General features: G+C 42.0%; 1 protein-coding gene across 1 annotated transcript; it reads left to right on the top strand.

Moving 5' to 3' along the window:
• Window positions 1–1213: 1213 nt before the first annotated feature.
• LOC146383125 (peroxisomal succinyl-coenzyme A thioesterase-like) lies at window positions 1214–27763 on the top strand. Its single transcript, XM_084934299.1, has 11 exons — window positions 1214–1516; window positions 2187–2388; window positions 3439–3538; window positions 3615–3805; window positions 3886–4055; window positions 5393–5512; window positions 5752–5834; window positions 5952–6045; window positions 24925–25005; window positions 26506–26647; window positions 26899–27763. The coding sequence occupies exons 2-11, from the start codon at window positions 2193–2195 to the stop codon at window positions 27027–27029; spliced, it is 1308 nt and encodes a 435-aa protein (XP_084790425.1). The 5' UTR covers window positions 1214–1516; window positions 2187–2192; the 3' UTR covers window positions 27030–27763.

Consider the following 27763-nt stretch of genomic DNA (forward strand, 5'->3'; position numbering starts at 1 on the left):
TGGCTAAAAGAATGCTTAAAATCTCCTGGATCATTATGGCATTTCATTCCACATAACATTTTTAGAAATGTTGGAGGTTTACAGTTCCTATTGTCTTGTAATTACAGTATATCAAAGTTACCAGTTAAAATGTCTACATTTTATCAACAGGCATTGTTGGCTTGGAAATTATGTTATTCACATAACTTTTCTCCACATAGATCTATTATCTGGAATAACGAATGTATTACTAAGAGGAACAAATCACTATATTTGCAGAATTGGATTGATAAAAATATAATCTATTTAAAAGACTTATTTGATTCTGAAGGCCAGCTACTTAGTTACAATGACTTTATTACAGAAAAAACATTCCCTATCAAATTTAAAGATTTTAGCTCTGTAATAAAGTCCGTTCCCAGCGGACTGACTGAGTTGATGAAAAGCTACAAAAAACAGAACACACCACATGCATCCGTTAACACTCTTTATATAAATGGTATTGATTTCTTAAGCAAGAAATGCACCAATAAACATATTAGAGAATGTTTGTATAATGCGAAGAAAATAACTCCAAGAGGGAAGTTTTTTTGGAATGCTATTTTTGATAATATCAACTGGGATACAGTGTGGCTTGTTCCTTTTAGATTTTGTATTACAAACAAAGTTAGAGAATTACATTTGAAAATATTACATAACATATATCCATCCAACACGTACATTTCAAGATTCTGTGACATTGATAGAAAATGTACCTTTTGTAAAACTGAACTTGAAAGTGTTACTCATTTGTTTTATGGCTGTTCATATAGTGCTACATTTTGGAGAGAGCTTGAAAATTATATACTGTGCAAGACAACAGAACATTATCACTTATTTTGAAACTAAAGAAAAAAAAAGTGCCATTGTCAATCTTTATATCTTATTAGGGAAATTCCATATAAATAAATGTAAATTTCAAAACTCAACCCCATCATTTAATTTATTTTTGATTGAAATTGAATATTACTTAAACTCTCTTAAATTAACTTCCAATAAAAAAGGTTTATCATTGATTGAAATTCATTCAGAAATGTTTAACGAATGAGCTGTCACAACTTTCAAGTACAAAGTTGTTATGAAGTCTGTCACATTCCCCCCCCTTTTTTTTTTTTTTTTTTTCTCCTTTATTTATTTATCCTTCTTATTTCATTGTACTGTCTATTGTTACTCTTATTTGCCTTGTATGTCTACTGTACAAACTGAACTGGAATGACTGACTGTTCGCTTTATAATTTCAATAAAGTTTGGGAAAAAAAAACGGTAGTGAGCACGTCCCTGTGGGAGGAGACTGTAGTTCCCTTTCACGCAGCTTGTGTGGAAGCTTTGAGTTCGCCGTTTTGTTGACTCAACTTTTAAAGCTAGATTCTTCGGTAAGTTTAAGACCCTTATAGGGAACTTGCAGACCAAAAATCGACGGAGAAGCAACAAACCCGAAGACACCAGCTCAGAGGTCTGCTGCTAACAGGAAGTTGTTCACATGATTTAACAAATAAAGGTAAGAAATGTTCCACATTCGCTACAATGTTTATGCAGCTGTCATTGAGACTTAAATGTGTTTTTCCACTGATGTGCTAGACTACTATCAGGGTCTGTTATATCACTTACATTCAGGTCACTATATTTCATTTAGTATTTTTTCCAATACATGTGTAATAAAATTAATATAGGTTCCAGACAGGTCGCCAGCAAAAACTAGTATTTTAATGACTTGCCCAAAAATTTCAAATGTTTTGGCATTTTAAGGTATACAGTGTAGATCAGTGGAGCACAGTAATGACACTGAATAATTGCAAAAAGGAAAAAAAAAAATGTAACAGTTGTTCTTGTTATTGACCACATTCTACAGTAGAGGTGTCAGTCATGTTAAAGGTCCAGTCCGTTTTTTAGAGGTGTGGTCTTAAACTTTTGATCAGCTGTAAAATAGCCGTTTTAGTTTAAATGTTGTTTTCAATAAATTGCATGCCCCAAAAAATGTTTTCTTTCACTCCCATTTCTTCTTGTTTTCATGTTGAAACTTGTTCAGATCCAACCATGCAAAATATGATTTATTGCCATTTTTCAAGTAGTCTTAAACTTTTGATCGGAACTGTATTTAATACAAAGGCATATAATGCTTGAGTGATTCAATTCCAAATCCAAGTCAAGTAATATGTTTGTGTATTTAGTTCAGGATGGACAGGAAGCAGTGTTGTGTGAAGCTGTCGGTTCAGCCATCCAGAGGGCTCATGGATGAGAAATTCATTGTCCTCGTCCAGAATGCCCTGCCTGGTTCCCAACTGACCATCCGTGCCCTGCACCGGTGTGAAGATGGACACAGCTGGGAAGCGTTTGGTCACTACACTGCTGATACCACAGGGACCATCAATGGTACATTGTTCAGTACTGAGACCTGGAAAACTAAGAGAAGAAAATGTAGAAAGATGTGCAAGTAGGGCTCGGCGATATGGCCTAAAATCTATATCGCAGTATAATTTGAAGCACGTGCGGTAACTCTGGTTGTGCTTACTGACCTTAAACCGATTTTATGTGGTACACGGCGCTCAAAAATCTGTCAAAAATGTTTTAGTACAACTTTGGCAAGCTACGAAGCCGCACCGCTTGATGGATTGTTGAAGCATTACGGCTACCGCAGCCAGGAGCCTCGCAGAGTAATCTGAGTCCCCTTCAGGTCCCAAGTTAAATGAATACCGCAGCATAACTGAGAGTTAAAAACTGTCTAAATTCTGTTATCTTTAATAAAATGGTCAGTGTTGCTGCTTTACCAGGTGTAACAATTAAGTTTAACATCCAGGCATCCATGAAAACAGGGTTTCTTAAATTTAACAGAGTTAGAAGTTAGCGTGAAGTTAGCTCGCTAGTTGCCACCTAAACATGATACACCATGTTCTAATTGAGAGATTTCTGAAAAATTAAAACGTACAGCTCTACTATCACTTCCAACATAAATGGAGACAGAAAACAAGAAGCAAGAAGAATGAGTTGAGTAAAATTTGACTTATCTGACTGTTATGTTTCACATAATGTGCCTTACAATCCGGTGCGCCTTATTGTCAGAAAAAAATGGTAGCCATGAAAGCTACCCCCAAATTTGGGATTATAGATGACAGAAATAACATAATGTAATGAGGTAATTAAAAAGTTAATTACATAACTTTTTCTGTCGTCAACAAAAGGTGCTTTGTCTCTTGGCTATTACTGTCGCCCGGCAAAAGTTGCAGATGATATTGCTTGCAGCCGCTGCAATGCTTTCGACCAAAACAGGCGCAGATTGATGATACCATCAACATGCGCTATCGCGGTATAGTCAAAATCTCTACCGTTGGCCAAATTCATATCGCTTCTACCGTATACCGTTTATACCACCCACCCCTATGTGCAAGTATCTAAAAGATTGTGTTTTATTTTACTTTTTTTTAGTTTCAGAGGATCCCAGTATAGGTGGGACATATTCCGGAGTCGAACAGATGGGTCTACTGTGGAGCTTCAGACCAATTCCAGGCAGTAAACCTGGACTGAGGTAATCTTTTTGTGGAGATGACACCAACGCAGAATCCAGTATTGGCACCATAGATAATTCTCCCGTCTCTCCTCAGGATGCGAAAGAAGAACATCCAGACTCCCATGGAGGTCACAATTTCTGTTTACCAGGGTCACCAGACAGAGGGCTTCGCAGACCTGGTGCCACTCTCTGGTGTGGTGGTGGAGCGCTGGTATATGGCACCTGGTGTGCGTAGGATTCCAGTTACAGAAGGTGGACTCACCGCAGCCCTTTTTCTGCCCTCGGGTAAGTCCTGAAGAAGGTCCACAGTGAGATATCCTGTGGGTGTAAATTAAATCAGCACATGTTTGTTAACTTGTCTTAAGGTCCTGGACCTTTTCCTGGCCTGCTGGATCTATGGGGGGGTGGAGGGCAGTTGGTGGAGTACCGTGCAGCGCTTTTGGCCTCTCATGGATTCGCTAGTATGGCCATCGACTACCTGACCGCTAAAATCACCATGGAAACTGGAAAGATGGTGGACAACCAGTATTTTGAGGTACATCTAACAAAGTTAATGTTTTGGTTACAAGGAAACAACGTTAAAAAAAAGGAGATGGGTTCAGCTTGTCTCTTTCACCTCTATAGCAATGTTGACCACCCTGGGCTTCCACCTGAGTTATCCTTCTTTTTGACTCCAATGAAGACTGTAGTTTACAAAATCATATTGTCTTCAAAAAGACTTGAAACAAGCAATTAAGCCCATAAAAGCCAAACAAGAATGTTTACTGATGTCGTAGACTGAAGGATTTCAGGTCCATTCCATAGACTTCCATACATGTCTTTTTGCAACCAGATGAATCACCATATGGATCATGGAAAACAAGGTATGTTTTAATACACTTAGACTTCTTGATACTGTTGCGTACACCAGTGAATAAAATCGGTTTTCATAGAGTCTGTGGTAAAAATGAAGTAGTCATGCACTTTTGGATCTGATATTAAATGATCTTTAATGTCACTTTCCTCAAACAAAGTCTCTGCAATGTCTGATTACATGCATGCAACAGCATCCTGCCTCCAGCATTTCCTACCCAAGCACTATCTTTGTGCTTGGTTAAATTCTCTTAACCTTTCTGATGTATGAAAACAGCTCAGAAATCTCTGTATAATGTAAACCAGATGAAGTTGGAATGACAGCGAGACAGTTTACAGCCTGAAATACTTTGAATGCTACAAAGCTCTGGGCTTTTAGATGCACCATGATTCATGTCAGGTTGATTAAGACAGCATTTGCGTCCTGAATAAAACATTTGGGTGATGTCACGAGATGCCACAAAGAAATGGAACATCTGATCATCTCAAATCATGTATGCCTTAAAAGATCTTCAGTTTCTTTAATTTCAAATGCTGAAATGCAAACTGCCCTTGAAGCTGCTGTCACTATGCTGTGTGTGTGTTTATAGGTAACTAGCCCCATGAAAAACTGTCTCAAAGTGTCATTCTCTTTCACACACATCTTTAATCAGACAACAGAAACGAGAATGAAAAGTGTTGAAGTTGTTTTAGTTTAAAACGTTTAAAATCAATTAAAATTTGTTGTTCAGGTGTTATGGCATGCATGGTCCCTGCATGATTTTTAAAATATAGATGATATTATACCATGGACTATGGTTTCTGTCATTCTCAGTTTTAGTTTATAACTTTTGGCTTTTGTACAAGATTTTGTGTTTTGTCTAGTAATTATGTTGGTACCTTTATGTATTGAGGAATTGGGTTTGACACTTCCTGGACCTAAAAATCCTCTTGAAGAATTCGTTTATCTAACCTTAAAGATCAAAATGAAAGTCCTGGTTTTGGTGTTACCTGTTGTCTGATATATTTTTCCACCTACAGACAGCCTACAGAGTCCTGCAGCAACATCCTCAGGTCTGCGGCAGCAAGATCGCCATGATAGGTCTTTCCTTTGGCACCAGTATCACCCTCAAGATGGCTGTTTACTCTGAAGTTATAAAAGTAAGACATATTTTTATAGTGACACTGGAGCTGGAAAATCAACATCAGTCTGTTTTCAGCAACAATGCATGGTCAGGATGAAGAAATAGGTTGACCACTGGCTGTGTTTTTAAAGTCACTGGTTTTGGCAAATTGCTACTTCATCATTTCTTAGAATATTCTTGTCTACCCATCTTATTCCTAATCAGGTCTTTTTGTCAGTTGATAACATCTGTGTATTTTATGTGGTTTTTTTCCAGCTCAGTGCTGCAGTCTGTATCAGTGGGAGTCATGTGCAGCCAGTTGATGGATCTGTGGAAGAAATATTGAGATTCTTTCAGAAGTAAGTTTACGTGTTGTCAGTTACTTTTTAGTTAAAGCCAAATTGGAAATCTAATATATTGAAAGATGTTAGAATAATCCTTTTTCAACTTTCCCTTTTAATTTTTTGTCCCATCAGAAATGGTGACAAGACTCGCTTCAGTGAAAAGAACGAGGTGATCTGGCGAGATCTGCTGTTGCCCATCCCCACCGACCCTTCACTCAAAGTCAATGTGGGTACCACCAGCTAAAGCATATTTCTGTCTTAAAGCCCTTACACACGAGAGACGATAAATCCATGCTTATATTTTGTGAATTAAAAGTCACCTTTGGATTCATCTAATGTAGCCATTCACACCAACCCCGTAATTATTCCTGCTGCTGAGGTGGGATGCAGTAAGATAAACTCATCATCGCTTCACTTTATTTCTTTCACAACTAGGGCTGGGCCATATTATAGCCTACCGTTCACGGTAATATTAGGCAACGGTAAGAAAATGAAATACCGCGATAGAATATGGATAAAACGCGCATGCAGTGCCTTTGTTTTCATATGCACATGGCCGATTGTTGAGTGAAACGGATGAACCAGAATTGGTTTGTAAAAATGGTGCAAGTTCAGTGATGTGGAACTGGTTTGGTGTTTGTCCATCAGATACACAACAAAGCCCTTTTTTTTGTAGAACATGCAAGCGGGCCGTCATTATTGCCGTATTTGTCGGACTAAGGTGCTCGTAAATCTGGGAGTAATCTGGATCCTAAACTCCGTCCCCTTCAGGTCCCAAAGTCAAACGAACACACAGCATCACTGAGAGTTAAAAACTGTCTAAATTCTTTCATCTTTAATAAAACGATCAGCATTGCTGCTTTACCAGGTGTAACTATGAAGTTTAACATCCAGGCATCCATGAAAACAGAATTTATTACATTTAACGGAGTTAGAAGTTAGCAGGAAGCTAGCGGAAGTTAGCTTGCTAGTTTCGCTAGTTACCTAAGCATGATATAGCATGTTCTGACTGAGAGATTTCTGAGAAAATTCAAACGTACTGCTTTGCTATCACTTCCAACATAAATGAAGACAGGAAACTAAACAGCAGTGACGTTTGTAGGGTTACTGAAGTTGGGCTAGGTGGTATATAATGATGTGCTACGTGATCGCTAGTGATACAGCTCTGTTAGTGTGAGGGCACATGCATATAACTTGTGGAAAACTGTCACGTAGGGCCTTTAGCGGCCTGTCTGAATAAGCCAAGAGGAAGTGACATATTGAGGAGAGCAGCGTGGGCGCGCAAAAAAAAAAACCAGGGAGGTGCGCTGTTGGGAGCGAGCGGGGTGTGCGGTACTGATCCCGCGCGTGCCATTACAGCGGAAGACACCAGGAAAGCCCCGCGGTCAGAACAAACCTGAACGAAGAGTAACCGGGAGGTTAGTGGGGCAACGGACGGGATCGCAGCGAGTTTATGTGGAGTTTCCCTCCGTGTGTGGAATCCGACTCCGGTTACAGCAGTTTTTTTTTGTTTTTTTGTGAACCCGAGTCTGGATATCCTGCTCCAGCTGTGGAATTTCTGGGCAGCCTAACAGACGGGAACTCTGGTTCACGACAGCTACACCTAGAACTGTTTATTGGTTTCACATACCAGGGACAATTCACTGGATCGGACTTTACTGTAAAGACTGGAACTATTTTTTTTTTGCTGTTTGGACATTGCAAGTAATGTGATGAAGCTGTGTTACCCATTCTAGATAAGAGAATTTCTGTGTTAACCTGAATTGTTCTGCTGTATTGTGATCTTGGCGCCCTTTTCCGGTGGCTAGTGTGGTGGGAGGGGTCGAGAACTCGAAACATTGGGCCATAACAGCCTGTTTGATTTATTTTATTTTACTCTTGGGGAGTTTCCTTACTGTCGCCCTTTGCTCTCCAGGGCACTGTTAGCATCTATAATCAATCTTGGTTCACGAGGGCCATCCGAAAAAATAAAAGGGGCCACGTTGTTTAAAAAGTCGTTGTATGCTCTGTCTAACTCAGGTTGCCTTGGAGTAGGGGCACCCGAGTTGTCTGGTTAGGTACAGAAAAACGGAGGTAAGCGAGGCTGTGTTAATATTCAACAGTACAGTGCACGCCAGGCAGTTGTTGTTTCGCAGGTTTGGGCCTCGGGGCCCTCTTCTGTGCCTGTAGCAGCCAGACAGCTAAAACCATTCTTACAGAAGTAAGTATCAGGGTCAACTGTACTAGGGGGGGGTCACGGACTCAGATCCCACCACCCTTTAGTCGTTCAGGGCAGCCTGTGCGCCTCTTCACCCCTACATAAAGGGGCTAGTAGCCCCTTACATTAGCATAACATAAACAGTGAAGCTGGAGGATGAACGCTAACACTTTTCCCCTCGATAAAAGTTAACGTGAGGGTTCCTGGTGGGTTCCACTATAAAATGCAATCGCATGGCAGGATGCTGTAAACGGACCAAACTTCAGTCAGGAGAACAACTGAGATAATCCTTCCACAATACGAGGTTAGTCATTAATATATTGCAACAACACGGGAATAGAGCAGCTGTGATAGAGTACAGCATTAATGAATCAATGGTACAGAAGTGGAGGAAGCAAGAAGAATGAGTTGAATAAAGTTTGATTTATCTGACTGCTTTGTTTCGCTTAATGTGCCTTATAATCCCGTGCACCTTATGGTCCGAAAAATACATATTTGACTTTTTTATTTGGCGCACTGCAGTTTAATGTTGCAAAGCACCTCTTTTTAACTTCAGTGGATATTATACATGGTTATGCTCAGGATATGTCAGCCCATTTCTACAGGGAGTGCAGAATTATTAGGCAAATGAGTATTTTGTCCACATCATCATGCATGTTGTCTTACTCCAAGCTGTGTAGGCTCGAAAGCCTACTACCAATTAAGCATATTAGGTGATGTGCATCTCTGTAATGAGAAGGGGTGTGATCTAATGACATCAACACCCTATATCAGGTGTGCATAATTATTAGGCAACTTCCTTTCCTTTGGCAAAATGGGTCAAAAGAAGGACTTGACAGGCTCAGAAAAGTCAAAAAGAGTGAGATATCTTGCAGAGGGATGCAGCAGTCTCAAAATTGCAAAGCTTCTGAAGCGTGATCATTGAACAATCAAGCGTTTCATTCAAAATAGTCAACAGGGTCGCAAGAAGCGTGTGGAAAAACCAAGGCGCAAAATAACTGCCCATGAACTGAGAAAAGTCAAGCGTGCAGCTGCCAAGATGCCACTTGCCACCAGTTTGGCCATATTTCAGAGCTGCAACATCACTGGAGTGCCCAAAAGCACAAGGTGTGCAATACTCAGAGACATGGCCAAGGTAAGAAAGGCTGAAAGACGACCACCACTGAACAAGACACACAAGCTGAAACGTCAAGACTGGGCCAAGAAATATCTCAAGACTGATTTTTCTAAGGTTTTATGGACTGATGAAATGAGAGTGAGTCTTGATGGGCCAGATGGATGGGCCCGTGGCTGGATTGGTAAAGGGCAGAGAGCTCCAGTCCAACTCAGACGCCAGCAAGGTGGAGGTGGAGTACGGGTTTGGGCTGGTATCATCAAAGATGAGCTTGTGGGGCCTTTTCGGGTTGAGGATGGAGTCAAGCTCAACTCCCAGTCCTACTGCCAGTTTCTGGAAGACACCTTCTTCAAGCAGTGATACAGGAAGAAGTCTGCATCCTTCAAGAAAAACATGATTTTCATTCAGGACAATGCTCCATCACACGGGTCCAAGTACTCCACAGCGTGGCTGGCAAGAAAGGGTATAAAAGAAGAAAAACTAATGACATGGCCTCCTTGTTCACCTGATCTGAACCCCATTGAGAACCTGTGGTCCATCATCAAATGTGAGATTTACAAGGAGGGAAAACAGTACACATCTCTGAACAGTGTCTGGGAGGCTGTGGTTGCTGCTGCACGCAATGTTGATGGTGAACAGATCAAAACACTGACAGAATCCATGGATGGCAGGCTTTTGAGTGTCCTTGCAAAGAAAGGTGGCTATATTGGTCGCTGATTTGTTTTTGAATGTCAGAAATGTATATTTGTGAATGTGGAGATGTTATATTGGTTTCACTGGTAAAAATAAATAATTGAAATGGGTATATATTTGTTTTTTGTTAAGTTGCCTAATAATTATGCACAGTAATAGTCACCTGCACACACAGATATCCCCCTAAAATAGCTAAAACTAAAAACAAACTAAAAACTACTTCCAAAAACATTCAGCTTTGATATTAATGAGTTTTTTGGGTTCATTGAGAACATGGTTGTTGTTCAATAATAAAATTATTCCTCAAAAATACAACTTGCCTAATAATTCTGCACTCCCTGTACTGGAAATACCTTTTGGTTAAACTTTCAGCAAGGAATTTGCATTTGCACTGTTAAATTTTTATATAGCTTTAATGCATATAAAAAAACAGCTGCTTGTTTAAGTGAAAATAAATGGATTGGGGGGGTTTGCGCTAGTAAAGTTGTGGAGTTGTATTTTGTCTCGCATCAATTATATCGTCAGTTATATCATTATCGCAAATTTTCAAATATATATCGTGATAAATATTTTTGGCCATATCGCCCTGCTCTATTCACAACACCCAATTTTCCACAAAAAAGCAGTGCATTCAGTAGGTATACATATATATATGTTACACGACAAGTTCAGATCAGAAGAATTTGGAGTTGTTTTTTTGCACTTGGTGGGTAATGGCCTGAACTCTTAGTACTTGTTACTATATTTTTAATTGTTTTCTAAATGTCATTCAAAAGAACATGTGACCCGTGGTAGGTACCTATTTAAAATAGGACAGAGCCGTAGACGCACAGTTAGTTAAAAAGGGTTTAATTTTTAATACAAAATACAAGTAACAGTGTAACAGCGGCACCCAAAAACAATTAAAAACTTTACTTTATTAAAAACGATAAAACTGTATGATTGCCCGTGAGATAGGATAAGCACTGTGGGGAACCGTTTAAGAACAAATCAACATAGCACACACGTTAAAAAGGGACGGCAACTCACACATAACTCCAAATGGGAAAGACACTATAGAAAAAGAGAGCAAACCTTCAGTGCCGTCTTCACTCGGGCCCACCGCGGTGCATGCAAAACGCGGCAAGACAAAAAAAAGGATTTGTTTTCCATGCAGCGCCTTTACCGTCTGCAGTGATATATATATAGAAAAGATCAAACGCTAAAAACCATCAATATCTGCGGTGCCTTCTGATACAGAAAAATAAAACAGGAAACAAACAAAATCGACAGCCGCACCAGTCACAGTCTGTCGAATTACCATCTTCATCCGCTTTATCCGGGGCCGGGTCGCGGGGGCAGCAGCCTAAGCAGAAAAGCCCAGACCTCCCTCTCCCCAGCCACCTCTTCCAGCTTATCCGTTCCCAGGCCAGCCGAGAGACATAATCTCTCCAGTGTGTCCTGGGTCTGCCCCGGGGCCTCCTCCCGGTGGGACATGCCCGGAACACCAACCCCAGAAGGCGCCCAGGAGGCATCCTTGTCAGATGCCCGAACCACCTCAGCTGGCTCCTTTTGATGTGGAGGAGCAGCGGCTCTACTCTGAGCCCCTCCCGGATGGCCGAACTTCTCACCCTATCGCTAAGGGAGAGGCCATCCACCCTTCGGAGGAAGCTCATTTCCGCCGCTTGTATCCACGATCTCGTTCTTTCAGTCACTACCCACAGCTCGTGGCCATAGGTGAGGGTAGGGACGTAGATCGACCGGTAAATTGAGAGCTTTGCTTTTACACTCAGCTCCCTCTTCACCACGACAGACCGGTGCAGCGTCCGCATCACTGCAGCCGCCGCACCAATCCGTCTGTCGATCTCCGGCTTCCTTCTCCCATCACTCGCGAACAAGACCCCGAGGTACTTGAACTCCTCCACTTGGGGCAGGAACTCATCCCCGACCCGGAGTGGGCACTCCACCCTTTTCCGGCTGAGAACCATGGCCTCAGATTTGGAGGTGCTGATCCTCATTCCCACTGCTTCACACTCGGCTGCGAACCATTCCAGTGCGAGCTGGAGGCCTTCACCCGATGAGGCCAACAGAACCACATCATCCGCGAAAAGCAGAGATGATATTCTGAGCCCACCGAAGTGAAAGCCCTCCGCCACTTGGCTGCGCCTAGAAATCCTGTCCATAAATATTATGAACAGAATCGGTGACAAAGGGTAGCCCTGGCAGAGCCCATCACCCACCGGGAGCGAGTCCGACTTATTGCCGGCAATGCGAACCAAGCTCTTGCAACGGTTGTATAGTGATCGAATGGGCCAGACACCCCATACTCCCGCAGCACCTCCCACAGGACACCCCGAGGGACACGGTCGAATGCCTTCTCCAAGTCCACAAAACACATGTAGACTGGTTGGGCAAACTCCCATTCACCCTCAAGTATCCTTGAGAGGATAAAGAGCTGGTCCAGTGTTCCGCGACCAGGACGAAAACCGCATTGTCCCTCCTGTATCCGAGGTTCGACTAGCGGACGAACTCTCCTTTCCAGCACCCTGGCATAGACTTTCCCAGGGAGGCTGAGGAGTGTGATCCCCCTGTAGTTGGAACACACCCTCCAGTCCCCCTTCTTAAAGATGGGGACCATCACCCCGGTCTGTCAGTCCAGGGGTACTGCCCCTGATTTCCACGCAACATTATAGAGGCGTGTCAACCAGGACAGCCCTACAACGTCCAGAGCCTTCAGGAACTCGTGGCGGACCTCATCAACACCAGGGGTTCTGCCACCAAGGAGTTGTTTAACTGCCTCAGTGACCTCGCCTCCGGAAATTCCCCAGACTCTGCTTCCTCCTCGGAAGACGTGTCAGTGGGATTAAGGAGGTCATCGAAGTATTCCTTCCACCGCCTGACAATTTTCTCAGTCGAAGTCAGCAGCGCTCCGCCAGCACGATACACAGTTCAGGTAGAGCACCACTTTCCCCTCCTGAGATGCCTGACGGTTTGCCAGAATCTCTTCGAGGCAGTCTGAAAGTCTTTTTCCATGGCCTCTCCGAACTCCTCCCACACCCGAGTTTTTGCTTCAGCCACTGCCCGAGCTGCATTCCGCTTGGCCTGTCGATACCTGTCGGCTGCCTCCGGAGTCCCACAGGCTAACCAAGCCCGGTTGGTGCCACAGCAGGCACCAACCACCTTGCGGCCACAGCTCAATGCAGCAGCTTCGGCAATGGAGACGCTGAACATGACTCAATGTCCCCAGTCTCCCTCGGAATGCTGTTGAAGCTCTGCTGGAGGTGTGCGTTGAAGATATCGTGGACTGGGGCCTCTTAGGTGTACCAGGTCCAACTCATTACCAGGTGGTGATCAGTTGACAGCTCAGCCCCTCTCTTTACCCGAGTGTCCAGAACATATGGTCGCAAAATCGATCATCGACCTGCGGCCTAGAGTGTCCTGGTGCCACGTGCACTTATGGACACTCTTATGTTCGAACAAGGTGTTCGTTATGGCCAAACTGTGATTTGCACAGAAGTCCAATAACAAAACACCACTCGGGTTCAGATCAGGGAGGCCGTTCCTCCCAATCACGCCCCTCCAGGTCTCGCTGTCATTACCCATGTGAGCATTGAAGTCTCCCAGCAGGACAACAGAGTCTCCAGGTGGAGCACCTTCCAGCACCCCACCCAGGGACTCTAAGAAGGCTGGGTACTCTGAACTGCCACTCGGCGCAGATGACAGTCAGGACCCGTTCCCCGACCCTAAGGCGCAGGGAACAAACCCTCTCATCCACCGGGAAAAACCCCAATGTACCGGCAGCAAGCCGAGGGGATATTAGAATACCCACCCCAGCCCGCCGCCTCTCACCAGGGGCAACTCCAGACTGAGACAGAGTCCAGCCCCTCTCCAGGAGACCAGTTCCAGAGCCCAAGCCATGCGTAGAGGTGAGCCTGACTATATCTAGCCGGTACCTCTCAACCTCACGCACTAACTCAGGCTCCTTCCCCACCAGAGAGGTGACATTCCATGTCCCAATTGCCAGTCTTGGCAGCCGGGGATTAGTCCGCCAGGGGCCTCCGCGCCTCCTGCAGGTGGTGGGCCTGCGGGAGGATGGGCCCATGTCCCCTTTTCGTGCTGTGCCCGGCTGGGCCCCATGTCGAATTACACCAGTTTAAAACAAATTAAAACACACTGATGTGTCGGGTTCTCTGCCCGCAGCCAGAAATCCACTTGGCAAAGCAGCAGCTCGGTACTCTGTCCACAAGTTTGCGTCACACTCTAATAAATGTGGGTCAGTGGCGGTGAAGTCCACTACTCTCACAGGAACGCAATCAAGCTTTCATAGAAAGGAATTAAAAACACCAACTTGCCCAGCTTGGACCAAGCACTCACACCTTCAGGTTTGCTAGAGAATAGTTAATTGCCCACACCTGAGCTTTTGATAGGGGCAAAGACCAGGGTTCCCAGACTCAGGTCTCACCTGTCACAAACAGCATTTAGAAAAGTTGATGCTTTGTTTTCATGCAATTAATGCCTTTGAAAGGAGTTGGTGTTCAGATTTATCATGTTCCTTTTTGGTTGTGGTTGTGATAGGATGTGTTGTGACCTCCTAGACTATGAGTGACTTTCATGTTGTGTAGTTGTGCTTGCTTCATTCTACTTTTGTAATTTACATTTCCTACATAGCAACACCCTCTGCACGAGCCAGACTTGCTATATGCATAATTCAGCTCAGCTTTTAGTATTAAAAGATTAAAAGCATCCACTGTCCTGAGTTAACAAGTGGTATGCATTATATTATCTATTGATACAAATCACATTTGTTCAATTCAATTGGCAGCAAATCACAACAACAGTTGCATCCGGGTATTTTATATTGTATTTTAAAGACCTTATAATAATGCAGAGAATGTTTTGAAGACAAAACTCCCCTTTTAACAGGAAAACAACTCCATAAGAACCAGGCTCAGGGAGGGGTAGCCAACGCAACGGGTGGTGGGTGAGGAGACAGGAAAAAAGACATACTGTGGAAGAGAGCCAGTGATTAATAATAACTAATGGTTAAATGGAGAGCAGATGTGAGTGAAGAAGAAATACTCATTGAGTCATGGGAAGGCCCTAGCAGCCTAGGTCTATTGCAGGGTAACTAAGCAAGGATTCAAGGTCATCAGATTCAACCCTAACTATAATCTTTGTCAAAAAAGAATGTTTTACACCTAACCTTAAAAGTAGAGGGAGCTGTCTGTCTCCTGCATCCAAATTGGGAAGTGGTTCCAAGCTGATTAAACTAACTCAAGCAGTGAAACACTAGGAAACTTAGACCAAGGACCAGGACAAAAGCATGAACATAACAATACACTCTGACAAAGCACAGTGGAAGACTAGCACAGTATAAACAAAGAGGATGATTAGGAGAATTGGAGACACATGGGAACACAGCTGGAGCAAACTAGTAATAACGAGACAAAAAAACCTGAACACAATGCACACGAGACAATGGCTGTCAAAATAAGACACGAAATAAGTCAAATACAGAGACAAAGACCTAGACTCAAGACACACAAACACAACGCCAGAAGAGAATAACAAACACATGACAAGGCCAAGAGAGAGAGGGGGAGAGACAGATACATAGGGAGACAGCGAGAGAGAGAGAAACAGAGAGTGGGAGCACCAGATATACAAAGGGCAACATTACGGGCTGGGGAGACTAAAGGTAACTGTGGAATGCACTTCACACACGTACACACACGCACAGTTGTTTGTCGCCAGATGCCACGTTTATTTATCGTTTTCATTTGTTATGACCGACCACAGTCTGACAGCTCCGGTCTCAGCTGATTTCCTGCCTCCCCTCCGCTCCTCTCCCGTCTCACTATAAAAGGGAAGGAAACCATCATCAGTCCAAACGCCATCAGCTGTTCTCACCTGCGTCTCCAGCACCGCCCCGTTGAGCTCACTGCACCACTCCTCCCCTGCAGCCGCGCCCGGGACCACACCTCCGCCACAGTAACCAAGCACAGGCATGCTGAAGACAGAACACAGAGATAAAGACTAGGAACCACAAGTAAGCCAAGACAACAAGACTGAATTAGAAAAGGAGATCCTAAAAAAAGAGAGACTGAAGAACAGGAGGGGAACGCTAAAGAAAGCTAAACAACCTAAAGTCATATGAATTACACAAGAGATAAATAATACTAACAGAGAATTCATAAGAACAAGGAAACTAAACTATACCAATAGAGACTAGGAAAAATAAATCACTCCTCGAGATCAAAATAATAACGAGTAACAAGAATCAACACTCCATAAATACACAACACTGGGTCAGTGACCCATGACAATCTGACTTTAAAAGCAGGAAATTAGAGGTAATCCAAGTTTTTATGTATTTAAGACATTTCTGCAGTTTACTTAATTAACAGTGCTGAGCGCCTCAGACCCAGGCCTAAACACGCACACTGCACAAAGATACATCTTTCCATATCCACCCTAACCTCTGAAGCAGATGAACACATTTCCTTTAGAGCCAGCAGTGACCTTAGTGTGTCAGGAAGAATCCCCATTTACATGAACAAATTGAAGTCTGTTAGACAGATGCGATTCAACCCAGTGCTGCATACTAGTTTTAATACCTACAGCATGCAGTGATCTGTGTAATATAATGTTATGGTTAACAGTGACAAATGCTGCAGAGATGAGTCCACTGTTAGAGGCCATAAAAAATTATTTATAACCTTCACTACTACTATTTCTGTACTTTGATAAATTCTGAACCCTGACTCAAATTCTGCAGTAAACCATTCCTTTGCAGATAATCATGTAGCTGTTTTACAATTATTGTTTCAAGATTTTTTTTTAGATAAAAGAGAGGTTGGAAGATAAAAGGAAGGTTGGATTTGTGTAAATAAATAACCAACAGAGAGCCAAAAGTCCAAAGTCAACATTAGTCAAACAGCACAAGAGGTGAGGGTGACACAAATCTAAGGTGCTATGAAATAGTATTTGTCCATTTCCCAATTTCTTTTATTTTTGTATTTATTTATTTATTTTTTGCAAATTTGTCAGACTTAATGTTTCAGATGATAAAATTAATTTTTATATTAGCAAGGATAACCTGGGAAAATATGAAATTGAGTTTTTAAAAGGTTATTTCATTTATTAAGGCTATCCAAACCTACCTGGCCCTACGTGAAAAGGTAATTGCACACCTTGGTAAATCATGAATTAACTAACCATACCCAGGCCTGATGACTGCCAGACTTAATGAATGAAGAAATAATTTAAATAGGTTCTAGATAGTAGGTACAAGTAATTTATTTCCCAGGATGCCCACCATCAGTTTTAATCAATGTAGTATAAAATTATGGGGTAAATATTTGCAACTAAAACTCCATTTGTAGGGCATTAATAAAGTAAATAATTTTGGCCATAATCGTGCAGCACTACTTCCTTCTATACCATGAACTAGGGATAGTTCCCTCATTCTATATATTTTTCAAAAGAGACAATATTTCTTCAAAAATGGATCACTTAGTCTCTTAATAATCTCATTGCTAATGTCATCTCTTGCAAATGCTATGTTTCTCCTTTTTTGTATAGCCCTTTTCAGTTCTTCTAGCAGAAATTAATATTACATACAGTGTTATCTTAATTAACCCCATGTGTATATATGTGTTTCCTTAACATTTCATTTGTTGTTTCTTACACCTTCCTTACTTATGTCAGCTCCTCTGTGAACAGATTTAACCTTACAGTTTTCCTTTATCCACCTCACTTGCAGCAACTATGTTTTTCTCTTCTAATACTGTTATCTTGCTTCTTTTTAGAAGCAGATGCTCCTGACTCTATTGCACTGCACCCTAAAGTTCTCCAACTGATACCTCTACTACTAGTGTACCGTACCTCCTGTCTCTTTTTCTTATTCCTTGACCTCGATGAAAACATCATTGAATCTGAACAACCTTGAACTAATGTGCTTAACAATGTGACTCTGGATGTATGCCATGTTAAAACTACAGAAGATGGACAACAAAACTTCACCACAACATGTTCTGAATTTCTTTGCTGTAATTCAGAACACGAAAGAGAAACACATAGATGTCAAGATGGCGCCGGTGTGTGTGGCTGCTCGTCTGTCACTGCCAAGTTTGTTCCTGTTTATGTTATTTCTAATTTGTGTCATCCACGAAACAAAGTCTCTGCTGAGGTATGATCGCCAGACACTATTGGACCTCAAACCTGTGGTCCAAAATATTGTGTCCTTTGGAGCTGGTGGGCAGCAATCCCTGCCCCCATTTGCATCGGAAACCCCGGGTTACCTGTACCGGGTTCCCACGCTACCTTCCCGGCGAAAGCGTCATCGTCACTGGGGTAAACGAAGCGGTTGCCTGGTGAAGCTAAAGGTTTACCTAAAGAATTATTCTGCTGTTTTCCGACCAGTGCATGGATTCTTGCCAAGGCTGTTTGCGTCTCGGTGTTTTCTGGATCCTGTTGATGCCTGTTTGGTGCCTGTGGTCGGCTTCGATGATGATGCTCCTCGGCCTCGCTGCCCATGCCCTCCCAGGCTAAACCTCCGCTGTCAACATTATCGGAACCTGAGATCGCTGCGGTGGGTTTCTGGACCTCCTGAACCCCGAGCGCCATCTCCAGCTCCCGCTAGGATTGGCCTGGTGAACGCCAGATCACTTTTAAACAAAACTTTTATTCTTCGGGACTTCTTCAGTTCCCGTGATCTGGATTTTCTGTGTGTAACTGAGACGTGGCTGAGTGTTGGTGAGTCCAGTGTTCTATCTGAACTTTTACCTGTGGATTGTTGCTATTTTAACTCACCACAGACGTCAGGCAGAGGTGGAGGCACAGTGACTGTTTACAAAAAGGATTTTAAATGTAAGCAGTGTTTTCTACAGCCTTCGTTCTCCAGCTTTGAACTTACCTCGTTTGAGGTGAGTCGTACAAACCCGATTTTCTGCGCTGTCATCTATCGCCCCCCGAAATACAATAAGAACTTCATAAACGACTTTTCTGATTTTTTAGCTGGGATTATGCCCAACTATGATAGTGTTCTTATTGTTGGAGATTTTAATATACATGTATGTTGTCCGGATAAGCCACTGGTAAAGGACTTTTTAAGCCTTATTGACTCTTTTAGACTGGTACAGTCCGTACGTGGCCCTACACATGAGCACGGACACACACTGGACTTTGTTCTGTCATATGGTCTGCCTGTCACTAACTTGGAGATTTGTGACTGTGCACTCTCAGATCATATGCCTGTGTTATTCAACGTTGGTTTGACATATGCCGCAGTTAAATCTGGTGCTGCTACTCGGTGCTGTCGGGTTATTAACCCCGCCACTGCTGCGCAATATTCTGCTGCTTTTAATCAGCTCGGCGGCCCTTCTGACTTTGTTTCCTCTGACACAGAAGAGCTAAATTCCTGGTTTTATTCTTGCTGTCAAAAAATCATGGACTCTGTGGCTCCTTTAAAAACCAGGCAGCCTAAGGCTAAACCTGAGCCTTGGTTTAATGAGAGCAGTCGTGCTGTTAAGAGGGAATGTCGTCGAGCAGAACGGAGATGGAAAAAGGATAAACTGCATGTATCATTTCAAATTCTAAAAGACTGCTGGCATCGCTACCAGAACACTGTTAAAGAGGCAAAAAGGGAATATTTTGCAAATATTATTTCTTCCAACTGTCATAACCCACGTGTGTTATTTAGGACCATTGACACTGTTCTTAATACTCCATTGAATGTCTGTTTGGAAGTTTCTCCTGAGATTTGCAATGATTTTCTGAACGTTTTTATTGAAAAGGTTGTCACCACCAGGGCTCTTATCACAGCTCCTGACTCTGACCCCTCTGTCTCTGTCCCTTGCACTGCTGTTTTCACTCAGTTTGAGCTTGTGATCCTCTCCACTTTAGAGGATGTGGTTTGCCATATTAAGCCCACAGGTTCCCCACGGGATCCTGTCCCTCCACAATTCTTTAAAGAAATTTTTCCTAGTATAGGACAGTATGTCCTTGACATTATTAACAGCAGTCTGTCTTCTGGTATGGTTCCTGCAAATTTCAAACATGCAGTAGTGCAGCCACTGCTTAAGAAACCTGGCCTTGATCACACAGTTTTAGCGAACTATAGGCCTATTTCCAAGCTGCCTTTAGTCTCCAAGGTTTTAGAGAAAATTGTTTTTAGTCAACTGAAAGATTTTCTAGATGAAAATGGAATCTTTGAGGTTTTTCAATCAGGTTTTAAAACCCTTCACAGCACAGAATCTGCATTATTAAGGGTTTTTAATGACATCCTTCTGGCATGTGATTCTGGTAACCATGTTGTTCTTGTCTTGCTTGACCTAACTGCTGCCTTTGACACCGTAGACCACAATATTCTAATTTCTCAATTACATGATGTAGTGGGTATTGGTGGCACTGCACTTAATTGGTTTAGGTCTTATTTGTCAAATAGAACTTTCTCTGTCAGCCTTCTCGGTTACGAATCGTCTTCTGCTCCTCTGTCATGCGGCATCCCACAGGGCTCAATTTTAGGGCCACTGCTCTTTTTACTGTATCTATTGCCTCTGGGTTCTATCCTTAGAAGGCATGGGATCTCATTTCATTGTTATGCCGATGACTGCCAAATTTATTTGCCACTAAAGCACAAGGATGGCATCTCCATAAAACCTCTCTTGACATGTCTAGATGACATTAAAGCTTGGTTGGCTCTAAACTTTTTAAATTTCAATGAAAAGAAAACAGAGCTGTTGGTGTTTGGACCCAGTGGTACCTCTGAGTCGTCCTCTGTAGATTTGGGACCCCTGGAAGTCTATTTTAAACCTGTTGTTACTGACCTTGGTTTTAAGTTGGACAGTGATTTTAAATTGGACAACCAAATCAGAGCAGTGGTGAAGTCCAGTTTTTATCATTTAAGGTGACTGGCAAGAGTAAAATCTTTTCTTTCGAGGCAGCACCTTGAAACAGTGATCCATGCTTTTATTTCTTCCCACCTGGACTACTGTAACTCACTTTATGTGGGGGTCAGTCAGTCATTGCTCTCACGTCTGCAGCTGGTTCAAAATGCGGCTGCACGACTCCTAACAGGAACTCGAAAAAGAGAGCATATAACCCCCGTGCTAGCCTCTCTGCACTGGCTGCCTATGTCTTTTAGAGTTAATTTTAAAATTCTTATGTTTGTTTTTAAATGCCTTCACAGTCTTGCCCCGCCTTACCTCTCTGAGCTTCTTCATCCCCACATACCCTGTCGGTCTCTCAGGTCAGCTGACCAGCTGCTCCTGGAGGTACCGAGATCCAGGAGGAAGCTCAGAGGGGACAGGGCCTTCTCTATTGTGGCTCCAAAATTATGGAATAATTTGCCCATGCACATTAGGGAGGCCCCTTCACTGTCCACTTTTAAATCACGTCTTAAAACCCACTTTTATTCCTTGGCTTTTAACCTCAGTGTCTGGGAGAAATGAGTTTAATTCAAAGGGTGTCTGGGCTCTCCCTTAGAAATAGTGTGAGCATCTCAGTCATTCCAGTGGAACTCTGAGTAGAGTCGCTGCTCCTCCACATCAAAAGGAACCAGTTGAGGTGGTTTGGGCATCTAAATAGAATGCCTCTCTAAAATATATCATGCAAATTTTAAACTTTTGTGTTATAAGATAAATGAGGATATTAAAAGATGGAACTTAATACCAATTTTAAATTTTGAGTCACGTATTGATACGGTAAAAATGAATATCTTGCCTAGGATGCTTTATCTGTTCCTAACACTCCCAGTTGAAATAACTGATAAACAATTTCAGGAGTGGGACAAAATAATTTCCAGGTTCATATGGCAGGGGAAAAGACCACGGATTAAGTACCAAACTATCCAGCTGGCTAAAGATAAAGGGGGGTTGGGGTTCCCATGTTTGAAAGATTACTGTGTTTCAGCTCAACTGAGGATCCTAGTGTGTTGGTGCAATGTAGACTACCAAGCAAGATGGAAAGAAATAGAAACAGCTGCCTCAAGAGATTTTCCCAGTTCAGGCAAGCTTAGGGGACGTGACACTTATTAAAAAACAAATTAATCAAGGAAACCAATGGATCAACTTGATTTTTTACCCAATAAAGTTAGACGCAAGATATAAAAAATGGGCAGGGCAAGGCTTAATGGCATATTGTATGTTTTATGATAAGGGAACTCTTAGGCTTCCAATCAGTAAAAGATCAATACCAGTTAAGCAATACGGATTTTTTCAGGTTTCTTCAAATCAGGCATCATCTACATAACTTTATACCTAAGAGAACAGATCTTTTCTCTCTTCTCGTTTTGAATATATTTGTCAAGGCTTACCATGCAGATCCTGGCCTCAAGGTGATTTCTAGACTGTACAAGGGTTTACAAGAGGTTAAGAAGTTGAATACTATCTACATTAAACAAAAATGGGAAAGGGAAACAAATATGTCAATTTCAAATGACATCTGGTATCAGCAGTGTGCCTTTCAGTGGAGAATTTCTAGTTCTAATATATGGAGATGTTTTGGTAGAGTCAATTTATTACACCTGCACAAAGTAAACATTATTCTAATCACTCTAGCTGCTGGAGAAACTGTGGGGCCCAAGGAATAAAACACTTGTTTTGGTCTTGTCCATTGATCAACACTTTTTGGGTATCGATTCACTCTGAGTTACAGACCATTTTTAGTATGCAACTCCCCTTTAATTTGGATGAATTTTTGTTTGGATATTTAAACTCAGTGAATGTAGATAAAATGTCCAAGCTCTTATATGGTATTCTGAGTCTGGCTGCCCGAAAGACTATTACTAAGAAATGGCTAAGTGTATATTTTTGAACTGCTATGTGTATATATGTGTATGTGTGTATGTATGTATAGGTGTATATATATGTATGTATGTATGTGTATAACGATACACAAAATTCACGGTTCGGTTCGATACTTTGGTGTCACGGTTCGATATTTTTTCGATACAAAAAAATGTTCATGCCTTTTTAATTTGTCATTTATTAAAATTATAAATATATATTTTAACTCAGAAGTACAGTTTCTAAGTTTAATGTTGCTGAAACAACAAAATAATGGGGAAAAAAAATCTGATCGAGAAATCACTCATCTTTGGAAAAGAGAGTTTATTACAGAGAAATGGCTCTTTCCAAAATAAAAGCTACACTATACGCTTCTTCTGGGCTATATTCTCAGCAGCATATTAAACATATCAGGTCCCCATAAGGAGAATCATGTGCTAACGGCTGTCTAAATGACTCGGGTAAAGTTTGTAGCATGTGTGCTTGTTGTTTTTGTCTGCTTCCACTTGTCTTTGCACTAGGGTGATGTTTGGCGTAAATGTGCAGTCATATTCGTTGTGTTCCCACTAGTGCTGTCAGCGTTAATCTCGTTAAAATGACGTTGATGCCATAACGCGGCAAATCTCCGTTAACGAGTTGCCGCGGATCGCTCCGTGCGTGGGGCTGGACGGCGTCAACACGTTAACAAGCTAACTGCGCTAACGCACTAGTTCCCACCAATTGAGCATTGCGTGGCACATCCGACATACTGTTTTACTTTTGTCCATGACGTGCTTACAATCAGGGTCATGCTTCACATGAAAACCAAGATAGTTCCAAAGGCCAGATCTGAATGAGGGTGGGGGAGGTTCATTTTCGGGCAGCGTTGAGGCAGTTGCCATGTTGCAACGAGCTTAGCTTCTGTCTTGCTAGCTTGCTCTGCGCTCAGTGGATCTGCGCTCGACAGTGCAGCCTAAGCAGAGTAGTCGAACGCAGATCCACTGAGCGCTCAACACAGACAGCATCGTCAGAAAAAAAGTTGATAAAATGAATAAAACATTCTGTATTGTTCGATACATATTCGTACCAAACCAAAAGCACTGTATTGAACGGTTCAATATCGATACGAGTATTGTTGCACCCCTAACATACATACATACATACATATATATATATATATATATATATAATATATAATTAGATGGTACACCCGTTTGTTTATTTTCGATTACTTGTATATTTTGGGGGGAAAAAAAAGAAAAAAAAAAAGATCATATTGTTCAATATAGCTTATATATCTAATACCTAGGCAACAATGTGTATGAGAGAGCGAGAGAGAGAGAGAGAGAGAGAGAGAGAGAGGATTATAAGATCATCTGAGTGTTGGAAGCCACATCATGATATACAAAGCCTGCATTCTATATGTAACCATAAATAAAACTTCAACCATCAAAAAAAAAAAAAAAACTCCTCGCAGGTGAGATATTTCAGGCATGTCCTGAGGGGAGGAGGCCCTCGGACAGACCCAGAATATCCCATCTCTTTAGCTGGCTTAGGCATGACTCAATGTGTCCTCCGAATGAGCTGGAAGAGGTAGCTGGGTGAGTTCAGGCCTGACTGACTCATCTCAGACTGTTGCCCCCGTTACTCAAATCCAGACAAGCAGTACAACATGGATGGATGAAAATTGCTTTCTGATGGCTTATGCTGCAAGCTCATCAGCCCTACTTTCAAATCCCAAGGAGGGACAGGCAGTCCCCAATCTCACTACTTTAACTTCAAACACTAAACAGTAAAACCATCCATTCTCCTCCACTTATCCAATTCAGTGTTGCAAGGGTGCTGGGGCCTACCCCAGCAGCTGTAGGACGAGAGGCAGGGTACACTATGGATAGATCGCCAGTCTGTCTCAGGGCTAACACAGACAGACAACCATTTCCATTTACCTTCAGGCCTATGGCCAATTTTGAACCAATTAACCTAATCCAACTAATTCCATGTCTTTGGACCATGGGAGGAAGCTGAAGTACCCAGAAAAACTTCTCATAGAAAGGCCCAGGCTAGATGGTGGAATCAAACTAAGGACCTTCTTGCTGTGAGGCAACAGTGCTAACAACAACGCCACTGGTGGTTACAACTGTCCAACAATGAAAAAGCAAAACTTAAAAATATTCACTAAAAATCCAAAGCTGAAATCTATAACTAAGAATTCAAAACTCAGAACAGAAACGAACAACAGAAACCCTTAGAACCATGCCAGCAAGAGGTAATAGAAAGCCATGCATAATTTCATGAAACTTCCATAGTTGAAAACGGTGAAAAAAAATAAAACTTCTGCTGTTTTTGTCTGTTCAGGTGGGACGGCTACAGTGTCCTCTGCTGCTGGTTGTAGGTGAGGATGATCAGAACTGGCCATCCCAAGAGTCTGCATTGGATGTAAGTTTCCTGTCACAACTTCCTATGTAAAGAAGGTGGTTGAAATAAGGTTAGAAATGGGATTAACCCTCTCAAGGCAGGCGTTGCAGATTTGCAACAGTTAAAAACTAACGACCTGATTACCCCACATACATATTTTATGAGTTTTTTTTACTCAGAAGTACCACTGCAGGACTTGGTTGTGCATTAGCAATAAAAAGTTTAAGTTTAATTTGAGCCTGAGAGGGTTAAAAGAATCTGCATGCATTGCTTTGAACATTCCTCAGCAAACTGCCCTGGTTGATGTAGCACGGACTCCCAACAGAGTAGTAACCACAGACTGGGGCAACCTGTCAACCTCCAGTTGAGGTTCAGGCTTAGGTGTTCTAGGCAATGCCCCAGATCTCCAAGCGATGCTGCAGACATGTGCAAGCCAAGATAGCCTGATGATTGTCATCTCCCTGACAGCCCTTCCTTGTCAGAAAAGTGGAGCTTTCCATTGCTTGAACCTCCCCGTGCTGAGGATGTGTCACCATTGGGAAAAAAGTGGTTAATGCCATCACCGATGGCCAACACAGGAACTATAAATGATTAACCCTGCATCATTTTATAAACCATCGAAGGGTCTGCCCCCAAGGGTCTCCCAGGACAGCTGATGCCCCAGGGGACACTGGGGCAGCTCCAAGAGTCCCCCAGGACACTGGCCACCCAGTGAGGTAGCAGGAAGAGGCTTGGTCCTGAAATCTTTCAGAAACAGGGAGGAGGCTTTTGTAGCCCCTGGCTCCAACCCTTGTTTTTCTGTGGGCTTTGTTCAGCTTTACCACACTGAGTGCTGCTTCCTATAGCATCGAGCTTGTGTCTGGCTCAGATATAGCAGATGGAACCACAAGTAGTTTAAGTAGACAGCCATGGTTTTCTACCTAAGATAGCCAGAGGGCAGTGCTTTGCTATCCCGAAGGAGGTCATAGCCCTGCTGGTTGCCACTCCCTGCTCCTTCATTACCTTTACCAAAAGTAGAGAGGTTAGGACGTGCTGCATTTCTATGGCATTTCAGATCCATCCCCCAGCAGTTTAGTCACTCGGTACTGGTACATCACCTGCGTTATCCTCCCGTTCCTGGATTGCCAGTTAAATATATAATTGCCTGCAACATCCAATTGGAACAATATTTCACTTCACAAAAATCTCAAAAATATATTTGAAAAAATTCTACTAAATAAAACAGAAAATAAAGCATATAGGGGGTAAAGGGGATCAAAACTATAAAATTCAAATCGAAATAGAATTTCTCAGGTTTTTGGCGCGTTACATTTGGGATGGGTAATAACTTATTGAAGCTCATTAGACATAATTTTGTGAGTTCTCTGGCTAGTAAGTATCAACATGATTTTTTTAAATAAAATGTTTTCAAGTTTGTGTCTGTGAAGAATAAATTATGTGACAACTAAAGGGCTTCACATAAAAAAGACACAACAAAACTATTTCAAAAATATAAGAAAGTTTTACTTTCATGTTTTCCAGATTAAGGAAATGATGGCACGAGCGGGGAACAGTCATCTGCTCACTGTCCTGTCATACCCAGATGCAGGTCACTTGATCGAACCGCCCTACACACCTCATGTCAGATCTAGCACCTTCAAGACCGTTGAAATAGAAGAGAAGGGTAGGTTTACTTTCACACTGCAAGGTTGTAGACTGTCTCAGTTGTTCTTTGAGGACCAGAGGGGTCCACATTTTGGCAGGTTTGAGAAATGAATGTTATATATAGTTGATGTTCAGGTAATTTTGTGGCAAGAAAATTATTCTGAAAAAAACTCTGGACTACACATGCAAATTATCAGTAAATTTCTTGTGGTACCAGTTTTGGTAACAGCAGTTTTTTGGTGAGTCCTGATGTCTGTTTTGTTTTTGCAGTGATGTGTCTGTGGGGTGGACAAACGGTGGAACATTCTCGAGCTCAGGAGGATGCCTGGAAAAAGATGGTGGTTTTTCTCAGAGAGAATCTGTATGGTGGCAGAAACCCTACCTCATTTTCTCACCTGTAGTCAAGATGGTGACATGAGTTCCAAAGTCAATCCAAGGTGAAAATATTTGCCTAAAGACATAGTTAGGTGAGGCGACAATGGAAGCTCTTCTGTGGCAATCAGTATATAATGCATTGCTATGAAGATATTGATTATGACCTTTGGATTCAGTTTCAATATTACTTATCAAAAATGTCTTCTTAATAGAAATAGTTAACGGGTGTAATGGCTTTTGTAGTAGGAAGCTGCCACTTCATATGATCATTAAATCATAAACTACTTTTACAGAAAGACAAGCAGAGACAATTGTTCCCCCACCAAATACTCACACAAACCAAAATATCTTCCTGCACTATACCGATTAAACAGGATAAACTGGATAAGGTGCACTGCTTTTTGACTGATGAATTGTAAAATGTTTTTACTACTATAATTAAATAAATATCTAATATATTACTAAAAATTATTAGTGAAAATGACAAGTGGTGAAGAAATTTTTCAAACCATTCCTTTAGGAAAAGAAGCAATAAAATACTGAAAACACATCAGTACACATAAAAATGTACTACTGAAAACTGTGCATTCAGACTGACTATAAGTTTAATTTCCAGCATTAATTTCTATACATCATGTCTGCAGTAGTTGTCCTTTGGGGATCTCTGGAAAAAAGTTGTTTGTGAAAAATAAATATGTTGGCCTGTGTTTGTAAAGTGTATTAAAATGTTAATAACAAATAAAGGCTGAATTAAAAGGTT

Source organism: Perissodus microlepis, chromosome 7 (genome assembly GCF_051167445.1).
Source record: "Perissodus microlepis isolate ML-2025 ecotype Zambia chromosome 7, ASM5116744v1, whole genome shotgun sequence".
NCBI lineage: Eukaryota > Metazoa > Chordata > Actinopteri > Cichliformes > Cichlidae > Perissodus > Perissodus microlepis.

Bases quoted from the DNA above. Each gene is read 5' to 3' on its own strand.
- LOC146383125 (XM_084934299.1), top strand. From the start codon at position 2,193: ATGGACAGGAAGCAGTGTTGTGTGAAGCTGTCGGTTCAGCCATCCAGA. The intron at 6,046-24,924 runs GTGGGTACCACC...TTGTCTGTTCAG, and splicing joins ACCCTTCACTCAAAGTCAAT to GTGGGACGGCTACAGTGTCC. The intron at 26,648-26,898 runs GTAGGTTTACTT...TTGTTTTTGCAG, and splicing joins CGTTGAAATAGAAGAGAAGG to TGATGTGTCTGTGGGGTGGA.